This window comes from Phyllostomus discolor, chromosome 12, assembly GCF_004126475.2.
Source record: "Phyllostomus discolor isolate MPI-MPIP mPhyDis1 chromosome 12, mPhyDis1.pri.v3, whole genome shotgun sequence".
Taxonomy (NCBI): Eukaryota; Metazoa; Chordata; class Mammalia; order Chiroptera; family Phyllostomidae; genus Phyllostomus; species Phyllostomus discolor.
In genome coordinates, this window is record NC_040914.2 from 26,097,284 (window position 1) to 26,111,001 (window position 13,718).

Here is a 13,718-nt window from a genome sequence, read left to right on the forward strand (position 1 = left end):
CATCCTCCGTACCTGGAGGCAGTGGGAGGAAGTGAGGCAGCAGACACCGGTGGGTCGGGTCTCGCGCGCCGGAAGTGACGCTCGCCCGGAGGCCACGGAAGCGGCTGCTGCGCAGGCTCCTCGCGGTTGGGGTTGGGCGGGGCGCGCGCAGCTACTTCCGGTTCCGGTCCGTCGCCTCTTTCGGTTGTTTCCCGTCCGCTCGGCGGCTCCCCTTCCCCGCCCGGCTCTCTGCGCCCCTCCCGGGCGCCGGGGCGGCGGGGCCGTCGTCGTGCTGCCCTCCGTGCGTCCGCGCCTGCGCCCGAGAGCGTCTCCACGTCCGCCGCCCGCGGCTCGGCGCGCGACCCGCGACTCCGAGGCCGAGCGGGGACAGGGGGCTGCCCGCCATGACCCCCCGGAGCCCGGCGTAAGGGGGCTGAGGTGAGCGCGGGCCGGGGTTCCGGCGTCTGTCGGCTCCCCGGCCGCTTTCTCGGCTTTCGGATCTCCGCGCCGGGTGGGCCTGCATCACCCGCGTCTCCGTCTCCAGCGTCTCTGTCAGTGCCTCTCTCTGTCAGCGCTTCGGCCTTGCTCATGCCATGTCGCTGTTTTTACAAAGCACTGTCCCCGTGCGTCTCTTTTTGCCTGGTGGTCACGATTCACGTTTGCGTCTCGCTCTGGGCGTGCGTGTCCTCAGTTCGCCAGGTGTCTCCCTACCTGTGCCCTCTTTCGCACCGCGGGCCTGTGGCTGGGGCTCAGAGGCGCCCCTCCCCCAGACTCCTGAGTCTGGGGCTGAAGATCCGGGCTCTGGAATCAGGCCCGCTGCCTGCTCGCTTGGGATGTCTGCGGTGATTCCTCTTATCTCCAAGTCGCGGTGTCCGAGCCTGTTACACGGGGGCGTCGTCGTTGCTCCGCGTAGGGCCGCTGTGCGTTTTGACGGGAGGGGATGCTGGTGATGGAGGGGGTGCTGTCCGTTTGGGGGACAGCATGTGATTTACCGCCGGTAGCCTTCGTTTCCCACTGTTACAGATTCTCTCTCCCGTGGTGTTTGATGTCGGTCATTTGAGTGCCCCCTGAAGAACTTTGCATTGCCTTCTGGCTGCTGTGTAATCTTATTTATTTTGAAAACTTCATTCTTACGCTACGCGTCGTCTGTGGGATTTCAGCCACCGTGATGAGCTAGTTGTGTATTTTTGTAACGCACTTCGATGTAAACACACCGGGATCGAGGTGGTGTGTCTTCTGGTGCCACTCTTGTGGAAGTGTTGGGGGTGTTCTCTGATAACAGCAGCAGCCAACGATACCGAGTGCCTACTATCTGTGGGGCCTGGTGTCCAACACTCTGTGTGCCTGTTTCATTTCATCAGCAAGCCTGCCAGGTAGGGGGATTCTCCTCCTTCGTTTCCCAGCAGGTTGCTGGGAGCAGATGGCCAGGATAGGGACCCAGATTCTCCCTTCTTGCTGTTAAATCCCATTTTCTTCATCTCGAGCTTCTCAGCCCCAGACTACTGCCTCTGTTTGTGTTTTTTTTTTTTTTTTTTTTTAGCTTTTCTGCCCCTGCCTCCCTGTTTCTCTCTCCACGGCTTTGTACTGGTGTCTGGTGGTGTCACCGCATCTCTTAGTCTCTGTCTGCTTCCTCTGTGCCTCTCTCTCCCTGTCTCTCCCCTTCCCTTTCCTCTCAGTCCTTTCACATCATCTCTTGTCCGAGTGTGACTGGCCGTGGTGCTGGGGCCACCTCTCTCCAACTGTTCCCATCTGTCCCTAAGTACCTGGGACCTGACTCAGGTCTCGGGGGCCCTTGCAGGTAGCGGGTTGGTGAGGCTGTGGACCACAGTGGTCAGAGCCTGCTCTGGGGTCAGGCCGCTCCTGGCTGAGGCCTGTGTCCCTCTCTGTGCCTTAGTTTCCTCTCCGGTGAGGTGCCTGGGAATCATGGACTTTTGAGGATTAGATGAATTACAGTGTGCCCAGCACACAGGAGCCCCGAGCGTAGGGGTCAGGGCTTGGGAGTGCTTGCCGGGATAGTCACTGTTTGCCTGATTCTCACCCTCTGGTTGACACCTCCTCCCATGTCACCCTCATCTCAACGTAAAAGTACAAGTTTCGGAGCCCAGGCTGGCTTGGGGTCAAGTCTGTGCTGCCAAGCCTAGCTGGTGACCTTCGCTGAAGTATTTAACCTCCGTGGGCCCCAGGCATTTGTGAGAACACGGAGGCCCAGAGGCCCAGCGGTGTTAAATGAGATAATGGGTGCCTGGCACAGAGGGAGGACACAGCCCGGGGCTGTGCTGTTCCTTATCTCTCCTCCCCGCGCCTCCCTGCCCCCATCTCTTCACTCCCTCCTTGCCTGCTCTGTGTGTGTGTCCTTGCTTCTGCCTGGATTCAGCCCCTCCACCCTGCCCCCAGGTGTTTCCTGCTCCCCCGCCCCTTCCCTTCCTTCCGGTTCATTGAATGGCTTTTCCGGGTCAGCTCTCCGATGGGGAAAAGCCATGTCCAGACTGATGTGCTCTCAGCCACCACGGGGTTGGTGGGTCGGCCTTAGCCACAGGATCAGACAAATGAGTAGAGAACCACCTGACTGAAGGTACACCCAGGAGGCCTCCACCCCCAAAGGAAATCTTGGTGCTTGGCTGTTTTGGATCTGGAAAGCTTAAGTGACTCCCTTGGGGCGAGTGGGAGTAACCTGGTGACTGGGGAGAGGGAGAGCAGGGTGACCAGCTTGTGACACCACCCACATGGGTAGCCTGCTTCCTGCTCCCCGCCCCCTGGGTTGCGCAGTGGAGTCCCATCTTACAGAGGAGAAAACTGAGGTGCAGGGGCTGTTGGCCCACTCAAGTGACTAGGCCAGGAAGTGCTGAGCTGGGCTGTGTCCCCTGGGGCCACAATGTCACTGCTTGCTCTGCCTGGCTGAGCAGGGGCCTTGAGCAGGAAGGAGCTGGGCATATTTGAGGAACTGAAATGGGCAGGGTGACTAAGATGGAGAGTGACAGGAGTCAGAGCCTCCTAGGTCACTGTTAGGGCCATGTCCTTTACCTGACTGATGGGGGGGTGGCACCCACAAGGGCAGGGGTTCAGGCTGGCAGCCCCAGGTCCTTCTTGTGTTTCCAAGGTCCTTTCTTCTCCTCAGATGCGTTGACCTGCTAGCCCCTGCCCCGGCCTCCCTCCTTGAGTCACTCCCTCCGTCCACGCCCTGGGGGACCCATCCCCCGCACCACCACCAGCCACCATGTCGACCTCGTCGCTCCGGCGCCAGATGAAGAACATCGTCCACAACTACTCGGAGGCTGAGATCAAGGTCCGGGAGGCCACAAGCAACGACCCCTGGGGCCCGTCCAGCTCGCTCATGTCCGAGATCGCCGACCTCACCTACAACGTCGTGGCCTTCTCGGAGATCATGAGCATGATCTGGAAGCGGCTCAATGACCACGGCAAGAACTGGCGGCACGTCTACAAGGTTGGTTGGTGCCTGTGGGCAGGCCGTTGCACGCAGGGCCCTGCGGGTGGGAGTGGGGCCCAGGGCGGGCACTGCAGACGGGCCGTGGCAGGCCTCCCTGGGTTGCCAGCAGAGCCAGGGTTTTGCATCTTTGCGCAGCATCTCTCGATTGGTGGAGGCAGCAAGCGCACATTGCAGGGTTTGACCCAGACACTGGTGCTCCCTTTGGAGGGGCAGCACATTAGCAGGTGTCCGTGCTGGACAGCCTGCAAGTAGGTGTACAGTGTCCGTCCCTCTGTGCAGAGGTCAGTCCCTGCCACTGGGGGTTGCTGTGTCTGCTGCCTCTGGCTTCCGTCGGGGCCATTGGTCTGCAGATGTCCAGGTGGACGGGTGGCAGGGTGGCTCCGTGGTCCTGTGCCGCTGTCGGAGCCCAGAGCTGGGTGTTTGGCAGAGGGGATTTCTCTGCTGCACGGGCTGGTCGTAATTATTATGACTGGCTGTCACAAATGTGACTATCACGCATATCCTTGTGTTTGCCATTTTGGAATTGGGATTCTGGGTCCAAGGACATGTGCGAGTGTCATTTTGATGAATGTGGCCAAAGTGCTGCCGGCAGAAGGGCCCGTTTATTCGCCCTGGTGGTACTCGCACGCACGCTCACCCAGTGGCCAGACAGACAGTGCAGGCTTCGGGTTCAGGGAGCCCGTCTGCAGGCAGCGCTCAGTGGCCGGGCTTCCGTCTGACTGCTGCTCTGGGGGTCTGGTGTACCCCCACTTCCCACCCTGGTAAAGAAGCGGCCAAGGGCCAGGGTGGGTGGCCAGGCCTCACTCCCAGTAGAGTGGTTTCAGGCCAGTCCTGGGACCTCCCTCTAAGTGAAGGTCTTACCCTGGACCCAGGGCCATGGCCAGCGAGTCTGGCCCAGGACTGTTGGTAGGGCCTGCTGTCACTGTTTCTTCAGTGACCATCACTTGCAGTCCTGCCCCACAGGTGGCGGTGGGTAGGATGGGGGAGCCCTGGCCTTGCAGACATGGCCGGGGGCGTGGGCTGGCTGGCCTCCATGTCCTGTGGAGGCAGGGCTGGCCCCTTGTTTCTGAGAAGAGAGTGAGGCCTGAGGGGTCACACGGCTCACAGTCAGAGCAGGGACCTGAGTCTTGTGCTGTGACCCCATTCCTTGCCCATCTTGAAAAACCAAGATTGGGCTAACAGTCTGATCGAGTCACTGTTGAGTCAGTTGTTCGGTCATTGGCAGGCGAGCTTTTGCATGCAGGTGACGGAAAGGGACAGGGCCTGGGCGTCTGGAGGGGCGGGGGTGTGCAGGGCGGGGTGTCCTGAGGAACCCTGGTCAGCAGGTTCTTCCTGACCAGCGTCTGGGGAGATGGTGACGTGGGTGGGGGAGTGGAGGCATGTTTCCCATCTCCGTTTCCCATCTCTGTTTCCTGGGTGAGGACACGCAGGCACAGAGTCTCGGGGCCCCTGGGCCGCCGTGGCGCTGTACAGGGAACCCCAGAGCCAGAGCCCTCTCGGCTGGGCAGCAAACTGTGGCCCAAAGGCCAAGTCCAGCCCCCTGCTGCCTCTGAGAATAGAGCTTTGTGGGTGGCACCTGTGGGCGTCAGGTCTGTGGGGCAGAGCTGAGGGGTTGGGACAGGTCGCATGGCCTGGGAGGCAGGCTTGTTTAGTGCCTGGCCCTCACAGAAGATGCTTCAAACTCACCGTCACATTCTGGGGACCTGGGCGCCCTTGACAGGGCGTGTTCAGAGTGGACAGGGACTGTTGGGCTTTCTAACTGCCCACTTTCAAAACACGTTTTTCATTTGTTGTTTGATTCTGCAGGTGTGTGCACCTGTGGTGGCCTCCGCCACCACCCCTGAGGCGCTCCCCACCCCAGAGGCACCAGGCCCTGCCTTCTGTGTGCTGAGATTGTCCTAGAACTTCCTTAGAGGGGACTCATGTAGCCTGGGGTCCCTTGCGTTGCCCCGGTGCCCCTGTCCTGTCTGGGGGGTTGGATATGCAGCCACTCCTGTGACCACGCGGAGTGGTCTCTCTCACCCTCAGTGGGCGTGTGGCTCATTTCCGGGTTCACCATCTTCGTTATCGCGGTTCCAAAGTCTACAAGCTCTGAACGTGAAGTTTTTCGGGATTTGTCTGGCACAAGGCCCGATATGAGCCAAGGCGAGGCTGCTTATCTGGCGTTTGTGCCCCGTGATGTGGTGGGCACGCCCTCCCCCCAGGAGCAGTGTTGCATGGCGTGGGGCAGGGCTGGCTGGGGGGTCTGCAGCCGGCCTCCCTGTGGGTGTGGCTATTCCCCTCCTTTCTCCTTGAACGTGCAAACACTTTGAGGGCCAGTTACAGGCTAATCTCCAGTCACAGAGGTAAATACTGTGGACACACCTTTGGGAAGCTGTGCCAGGTCCAGGTCTGGCTGCCTGAAGGCTGGGGACATGGCAGAGGCCCAGAGCAGGACTCTCTGGCAGATGTCCCAGCGGTCCAGAGGGCTTGCCCCATGTGCTGGCCCCTCCCTCTACTGTTACCTGGCAGGTTTTGGGGGGCCTCCAGGAAGTCCCTGGAATCACCTGTGAATTCTAAGGCATGCCCTTTCCAAGACTAGAGGCCCTGGCCTCTTGGTCCGAAAGGGGCTGCCACCCGGGCCTTGCTCCCCAGACCTGCAGGCCTCAGGATCAGGGACTACAAAGGCCTTGTCCACCCCCTGCCCCCTAAATTTTAACTTGTTGTAGACAGTCTGTTGTTAAGTCACGAGACGCAGAAGGCACTGGAGGCTCTCCTCCTCCCTGTCCTTTCGCTCCCTCTCCCTGTGCCCAGCTCGTCAGCGTGCAGGTGTGCAGTGCGCTCCACGCACCAGGAGAGAACGCGGAGCCCGCACCACGGAGTGGGCAGTCTGGTATGGGCTGGGCCGAGGTCTGTTACGCTGGCTCCTTTAGGTTTGCATCGTGCAGAAGCAGCTGGGTCCGAGCTGTTGCCCGGGGTTGGGTGACTGCAGCTGCCCGGCCCCCTCAGATCCTGCTGGGGAGATGCACGGGGGTCATGGGCCACGCCATTGACCCTTTTGAAGTCTGCGGTTTGGGGCATTAAGCTCTTCGGCTGTCCCCACTGACTAGTTGTGGAAAGTTTTCATCTCCCCAAGCGGAAGCCCCATGTCCATGGAGTCACCCTCAAGACCCCAGGTGCTGGCCACCACAGCTGCTGCTCTGCGAAGCTGCCTGTCCTGCGCTGTGCTGCTCGCCACCGCTCTCCCTGGGCCAGTGCTGCGTGGGTGGGTGGGAGTGACTGCTGCGCTCCTCCCCCAGGCCATGACGCTGATGGAGTACCTCATCAAGACGGGCTCAGAGCGCGTGTCGCAGCAGTGCAAGGAGAACATGTACGCCGTGCAGACGCTGAAGGACTTCCAGTACGTGGACCGAGACGGCAAGGACCAGGGCGTGAATGTGCGTGAGAAGGCCAAGCAGCTGGTGGCCCTACTGCGGGACGAGGACCGGCTGCGGGAGGAGCGTGCCCACGCGCTCAAGACCAAGGAGAAGCTGGCGCAGACTGCTACCGGTGAGGCCCCGGGGCTGCGTGTCCCCTCCTCCCACTGCCTCCCTGCCCTCCTCACCTGGACGTAGGCTCCTCCGGCTTACCCGCAAAGGCTTCTGAGTGTCCCCAGAGGCCCAGGGTGCCCTGCCCTTGGCCTGAGCCTGGAGTGGCTGGATGGGGGGCTGGAGGTCCTGTTCGAGAGCCATCAGTGTCCAGGAGAGAACAGATGCCACCAGAGGGCGCTCCCTGAGCCCCAGGGTTAGGGAGGGAGAAGGCCCCAGGGGGCTGCTGCACGAGGTTCACAGGGGCCCTGGTGGGTGGGGGAGTGGCTGGAGTCTGCGGAGCCTGCGTGAAGTGTCCAGAGCTCAGATGGGGGTGGCGACCAGCATTTGGAACGGGCTCTAGGAAGTCCTCGTGCGTCACCCATCGCAGGGCCACTGGCTGTCTTGGGACCAGGGGCTGCAGGGCCTGTTGGAGTGCTGGGCGCTCTGCTCAGATCTGCCCCCTGTCTGGCATGCCCTGGCCCAGGCAACGGTGGTCCAGGCAGAGGGGCAGGGTGTGGAGAGACATGTGTGAGGCGTCCTCTCCGGGGCAGGACAGACGGGGCAGAGTTTCCGCTCCGTCCTCAGGGGCCGCTCCTCCTGCCGCCACAGGCCCTGGTGTGAGGTAGGCTCTGTGTCCTCAGGCCTTCGCCTTTGGTCCTGAAGTTTCAGTTTTGTGTTTTGTTCTCACGTCTCAAGATATTCAAACATCTTTTGATTTTTTTTCCCTAACCACTTAAAAAGTTGAATGCTTTTCTTGGCTCGTGGGCTGAGCGGGGTCTAGTGAGTGTGGCTGCTGCCTGGTGTGCTGGCCCCAGCCCTGGGGTGCTGTGTGGGGAGGCTGGGGGTGGTCTCTGACCCCGGCTGACAGATGCGGAGCTCTGAGGTGGGGCGCTCCTGCCTGGTGCGTCTGCTCCTCCACGGGCAGAGGCTCGGCCTTGGGCTCGGCTGGGGAGGAGCAGGTTGGGTCCAGTCAGGTCAGCCCCTTCTGCCCCCAACTCTCCATCCTTCCTTTGTTCACGACCCAGGCTGGTCACCCAGGACGGGTTTGGGGCACCCCAGGAAGGGGTGCCTCCCCTAATGCCCACAGTCCTGCCAGAGCTGCAGGTGTCGACCAGCCCCGGACACTGGCCTCCCCACGGCCACCGCCCCCAGGGGCGTGCTGGGAGCTGTCCCTGCCGAGGCCTGGGAGGAAACCCTGCGACAGGCCCCACGTGGTTTGGGATCCCCCACCGAGGCTCAGAGGCTCCCCAAGTGCCCTCCCTTGTCTGCAAGGCTGTCCTTCCCTGACCTGTCCCTCCCAGTAGGGCTGGACAGGCTCGGGCACAGTCCCCTCCCCCACACCTTCGGAACCTGGTGTCTGGATCCCAGACACAGGGGTCTTGCTGGAAGCAGGCAGGTCAGGCTCCGAGCTCCGCTGTCTTCTCTGCATCTCACTGCCCCTCCCTCCCTCCCAGCCTCTTCGGCAGCGGTGGGCTCGGGGGCCCCCCCTGAGGCTGAACAGGCGTGGCCGCAGAGCAGCGGGGAGGAGGAGCTGCAGCTCCAGCTGGCCTTGGCCATGAGCAAGGAGGAGGCCGACCAGGTACTAGGGCCTGGCAGGTTGGGGCGGGTGCAGCAGGGTTCAACTTTCGTTCTGCCATCCCATCTCCATGCCTCGTCCTCTGCCCAGCGCCTGCCGCCTCTCTCAGAGGCCTGCCCGTCCCCCGGTCTGTCTCTGCTTGCTCCCGGCCCTGTCGTCTGCCTCTGTGCTGCGCTGTCCTGGGATTCCACCCCCACCCGCCCCCCATGCTGGTCCTGTCTGTCTCTGTCCACCCCTCTCCAGTCTGGGGACCGTTCCTCTGTCTTTGCCCCTGTCTGACCCTGGCTGTCTGTCTGTCTGTTTTTCTGTGTCTCTGCCCACCTCTTTCTCTCCCCTTTGGCCTGCCACCCCTACCCTGTCCCCTCACATGCTCTCTCCCCCAGCCCCCGTCCTGTGGCCCTGAGGACGACGTCCAGCTCCAGCTGGCCCTTAGTTTGAGCCGCGAGGAGCATGACAAGGTCAGAGCAGACTCCCCACCCTGCAGGCTCCCCGGGACTTTTCCCCAGGTCCCGCCTCCTTGAATCTTCAGAAGGGCCCCCACCCCACTGTCCCTGTCCCAGTTGATACGTTTACCCCGCAGTGTTTGCACCTGCAGACCTTGTGTCAGCCAGATGCTGGACCCCAGGAGACAGCCGTGGCATGAAGCAGCTGCCCGCCGGCTGCTCCTGCAGGAGCAAGGGACTCCCATCCCCCTACCGCAGCCTGGGCTTCCTTAGTTCCCCCAGTGCAGACCTGTGCTTCCCGGCCTGTTCCAGCAGTGTCCTCGTGCCCCAGCCTATGACCCTGTGTCCCACCCCACCCCACACATTGTCTGCATCCCATTTTAATTTTCAGCCGCCTTTGTTGGTGGGGGGTGGGGGTGGTCTCGGGCTGTCCTCTCGCTTCTACTCTGACGCCCCTCCACTGCCTGTCTTTGTGGCCCAAACAGGAGGAGCGGATCCGCCGCGGGGATGACCTGAGGTTGCAGATGGCCATAGAGGAGAGCAAGCGGGAGACTGCTGGCCAGGAGGAGGTGAGTGTGGGGGAGGAGGTGAGTGTGGGGGCAGGTGAGCGTGGGCTCCCTCTGAGCTCCTGTCCTAGGGGCAGGCGTCCAAGCTGGCCTTGCCCTCCAGCCTCCCTCCCTGCAGCCTTGCACTGGTCACTGTTGGGGTCCGAAGTGTCTCCACAGCAGGGCCGTCCCCCCGCACGCAGCTGCAGGTCACAAGGCCGGGCCACATGCCCAGGGTGGGGACTGGACCCCATCTCAGTGGGCAGTAACACGTAGCTCATAGCCGGTGTGGCCAAACGGTGCCGCATGTGGCTCAGCAGGACCCCGGGGGAAGATGGCCCCTGGTCCCCCCACTGCTCTCCTTTATCCTAAGGAGGACGGGGGGCTCACTTCCACATGCACAGAGATAGGGTTCTGATCAGCTGGGTTCATCCAGGATGCAGGGAAGTGGTGTGCCTGGGTGTGCCTGGGTGCGCGTGCAGCACTGGGGAGCCTGGGGTGTGCAGCTATGTGGGCCATGTGCTGAGCTCCGGGCCAGGCATACTCAGGGTGACCTGGGCCCCCAAGCCGACTTGGGTGCCCCTCAGTGGGGCTTCCTGGAGGGCGTGGGGATGGCCCTGCATGGGCGTCTTTGGCCCTCCTCCTCTGTTCAGGGGCTGTGGTGGGCATGGAGGATGGTGGAGGGGTGAGGGTGCAGATAGGGTGGGGGGCTGGACTCTGGGGTGCCAGGAACGAACCTTCTGGTCGAGCCCCGCTTCCCCTTCCTGCACTGTGCCCCCGTCCAGCTGTCCTCGCTGGCCGGCTCACCCCATGCCCTTTCTCTGCAGTCGTCCCTGATGGACCTTGCTGACGTCTTCACGGCCCCTGCTCCTCCAGCAGCCTCGGACCCGTGGGGGGGGCCAGCACCTGTGGCTGCTGCCATCCCTGCGGCTACCTCCACCTCGGACCCCTGGGGGGGACCCCCTGCGCCTCCAGCTGCTGATCCGTGGGGTGGTCCAGCCCCGACGCCGGCCTCCGGGGACCCTTGGAGGCCTGCAGCTCCAGCAGGGCCTTCTGTGGACCCGTGGGGGGGGACCCAGGCCCCTGCGGCCGGAGAGGGGCCTACCCCTGACCCGTGGGGGAGCTCGGACGGTGAGTGCGGCCCCGTGTCCAGGGACAGTCCAGATGCGACAGTGCAGCGGGGGGAGCCTGGGGTGGGGGCTGGACGCCAGTGGATGACAGATCTGGTGACCTTGTGGGAGGCGCTTGCCCTGGCGGGACAGTGCGAACTTGATGAGGTTGGGGGGCAGGGCCTGGGGCGTAGAGGGGTAATAAGGGGCACAGACCTGGAGGGGGCTTGTTCAGAGGCGGCAGAGCCCCATCTGCCAGGGGTGGGCCCTAGCTCCTCACGTGCCTTCTTTCTTACCCAGGTGGGGTCCTGGTCGGTGGACCCCCAGCCTCTGATCCCTGGGCCCCGGCCCCAGCCTTCTCGGACCCCTGGGGGGGGTCACCTGCCAAGCCCAGCACTAATGGCACTGCAGGTACTGGGTGGGTGCTGGGTGAGGGGCAGAGTTGCCAGTGAGGACTCAGATCCCCTGATTCCTGAGGAGGGCAGGGCAGGAGGCTGGCCCTGGGGGAGCTGAGTGTACATCCTGACCCCGTGCCCCCCACAGTGGTCGGGGGGTTTGACGTGGAGCCTGACGAGTTCTCTGACTTTGACCGACTGCGCACCGCCCTGCCGACCTCGGGGAGCAGCACAGGTGAGCGCCGCCCCGTGCCTCCCCCCCCCCCCCCCCCCCCCCAGTGCCCATTGCGCACTGCACCTGCCTCCTAGAGAGCTGCAGTGTGAGCAAGTGCGCCCTGGGTCAGGCCCAGCGCTTGGTTTCTTCAAAAGTAGCTTTATCGAGGCGTAACTGGTCATTGCCCCATCTTCAAAAAGAGATTTCAACTTCGTTTTGAAATAATTTCAGATTTAGAGAAGAATCACAAATATGGCATAAGTAAGTTCCTTCCTCGAACTTTCCCAAATGCTGACCTCTGATCTCCCTGGCCCTTGGACCCCCCTGGCCCCCCCCCCCCCCCCCCAGAGGCTTCCGTATGGAGCCAGCTGCTGTGGTGACTGCAGGGACAGTGCTGTCTTTCCTGACCTGCACACGTCCCCTCCTGGGGCCCTAGCACCTGCCTGCCTGGCAGAGGCAGCCTGGCTTTCTGGGGACGGTCCCCCCTTGTTTGGGTTTGTCTCTGGCATGGCAGGGGCTCTTATCGGAGCCTCTTACCAGGAGACTCGGGTGTCAGTTTTCCCGAGATGTCCCCTTTGGTCTCTGTCATTGTCCTCTCTCCCAGGGAATCAGACTTTTATGTGAGCAGACACCTGGGGCCCACGGGCCTCTTGCAGGCAGGGGTGGCTCCCGAGTCCAGGGCGCCCTCAGAGCCCTGTGCAGCCTGCAGTCTGCACGCCCCCAGGCCTTCTGTTTGTGCCGACGTGTGCACTTTCAAGCATTACACGGGATTTTTAAAGACTTTTGCTTATTTATTTTCAGAGAGGGGACAGGGAAAAAGAGGGAGAGAAACATCAGTGTGTGGTTGCCTCTCACACACCCCCTACTGGTTACCTTGCACCCCAGGCATGTGCCCTGCCTGACAGGGGATGGAACCTGCGACTCTTTGGTTTGCAGGCCGGTGCTCAATCCACTGAGCAACACCAGTCAGGTCCCTTAAATCAACTTTTTACAAAAAATAACTCGGACCTCAAACTGACATGTTATCTGCAGTTTTCCCCACTTTGCACTTTTGTGTGGGTGTGGGCAAGGAGGTGGCTGTGGAGGCGTCTCCTGGTGTCCTTCTGCCTTTACTCTCGGGCCCCGCCCCTCCGCCGTGGACCCCCTTGGGCTCTGCCCCTCTGCCATGGGCCCCTCTGTCCTTCTAGGGGAGCTGCAGCTGCTGGCCGGGGAGGTGCCTGCCCGAAGCCCTGGGGCCTTCGACATGAGCGGGGTCGGGGGCTCTCTGGCCGAGGCCGTGGTGAGCCCCCCGCCCGCAGCTGCCCCGACCCCCACGCCACCCACACGGAAGACACCGGAGTCATTCCTGGGGCCCAACGCAGCCCTAGTTGACTTGGACTCGCTGGTGACCCGGCCGGGCCCCACGTTGCCGGGAGCCAAGGCCTCCAACCCCTTCCTGCCAAGCGGTGAGTGTGGCCTCCGGGGCAGAGCAGGGCCGCTGCCCCCACCACTGGGCTCCCACCCGGGCAGACCCTTGACTTTGCACCGTGCGCCTGTGTTCTCTTCTTTCCTGCAGGAGCCCCGGCCACCGGCCCCTCCGTCACCAACCCCTTCCAGCCAGCACCTCCTGCGACGCTCACCCTGAACCAGCTCCGGCTCAGCCCGGGGCCCCCAGGACCAGGGGCCCCGCCGACGTACATCTCTCCTCTGGGTGGAGGTCCGGGCCTGCCCCCCATGATGCCCCCGGGACCACCAGCCCCCAACACTAACCCCTTCCTCCTATAAGCCGGTGCGGGAGGGGGCTGGCCCGCCCAGCTCCCGCTGCCTGGGACACCAGTGTTGTGAGTGCATGTGAAGCGGCACCCGCGCCCTCCCTCCCGGGGCCACTCACACTACACCTCTTCCCGCCTCCCCACCGCCTCACCTCCCCGAGAAACTGGACTTGGGGGTGGGGAGCGTGCCCGTCAGGGGAGGACCTCTTCCCGTGGCATTAGAAAGGGAGGGACAGCTGCACCCCGCCCCCTCCCATTCCCGACTGGCCCTCAATCAGTGTTTGAGCCTCCTCCCCTCACTCCCTCGGTGAGTCCTTAGTGATTTTGGCAACTTCGGGAATAAATGGCAATTCTCATGGGTGTGGCTCCCGGAGTGCCCCTCTGTGACTCTGGTGACCCTTCACATTAGGGACCCAGGGTGTGGGGCAGCACCCCTTTCTCAGAATCCCTGATTTCCCAACGCTTCTACAGCCGGACTGGGGGTGAGCTGTGTGGGGTGAGGGGCACCCCAGCCCTGCCCGGGTGGCTGCCAGTCCAGGCACCCGGTGGTCAGCCAGCCTTTGTTCTTGCCCAGGAGACACTCTAGGCACAGGTGAGGAGGCGACAGGCAGGTACAGACCAAGTGAGTTGCAGTCCAGAGGGAGCAGCTGAGCTGTCTGGGGGGCCTGTGCTGACCATCCTCCATGCTGAACACCATGAGGGAGTGCATGTCA

General features: G+C 62.7%; 1 protein-coding gene across 2 annotated transcripts; it reads left to right on the plus strand.

Annotated features, from left to right (window-relative positions):
- The first annotated feature begins 163 nt into the window (after positions 1 to 163).
- Positions 164 to 13,365, plus strand: EPN1 (epsin 1). 2 transcript variants are annotated; one of them, XM_036013336.1, is made up of 11 exons: positions 165 to 417; positions 3,095 to 3,421; positions 6,703 to 6,952; positions 8,427 to 8,551; positions 8,932 to 9,006; positions 9,477 to 9,560; positions 10,364 to 10,667; positions 10,946 to 11,056; positions 11,189 to 11,275; positions 12,442 to 12,699; positions 12,810 to 13,365. In XM_036013336.1, exons 2-11 carry the CDS (start codon positions 3,194 to 3,196, stop codon positions 13,016 to 13,018), a joined length of 1,731 nt encoding a protein of 576 aa, XP_035869229.1. In that variant the 5' UTR covers positions 165 to 417; positions 3,095 to 3,193; the 3' UTR covers positions 13,019 to 13,365. The 2 variants fall into 2 exon arrangements, with proteins under 2 accessions (XP_028385915.1, XP_035869229.1); XM_028530114.2 differs by lacking the exon at positions 8,932 to 9,006 and having other exon boundaries at positions 164 to 417.
- The last annotated feature ends 353 nt before the right edge of the window (positions 13,366 to 13,718 follow it).

What these genes read in the sequence shown, in the direction of transcription:
- EPN1 (XM_036013336.1), top strand. Translation starts at nt 3,194, where the DNA reads ATGTCGACCTCGTCGCTCCGGCGCCAGATGAAGAACATCGTCCACAAC. An exon ending in CAGCACTAATGGCACTGCAG is followed by an intron (nt 11,057 to 11,188) that starts GTACTGGGTGGG and finishes TGCCCCCCACAG; the next exon opens with TGGTCGGGGGGTTTGACGTG. An exon ending in CAACCCCTTCCTGCCAAGCG is followed by an intron (nt 12,700 to 12,809) that starts GTGAGTGTGGCC and finishes TCTTTCCTGCAG; the next exon opens with GAGCCCCGGCCACCGGCCCC.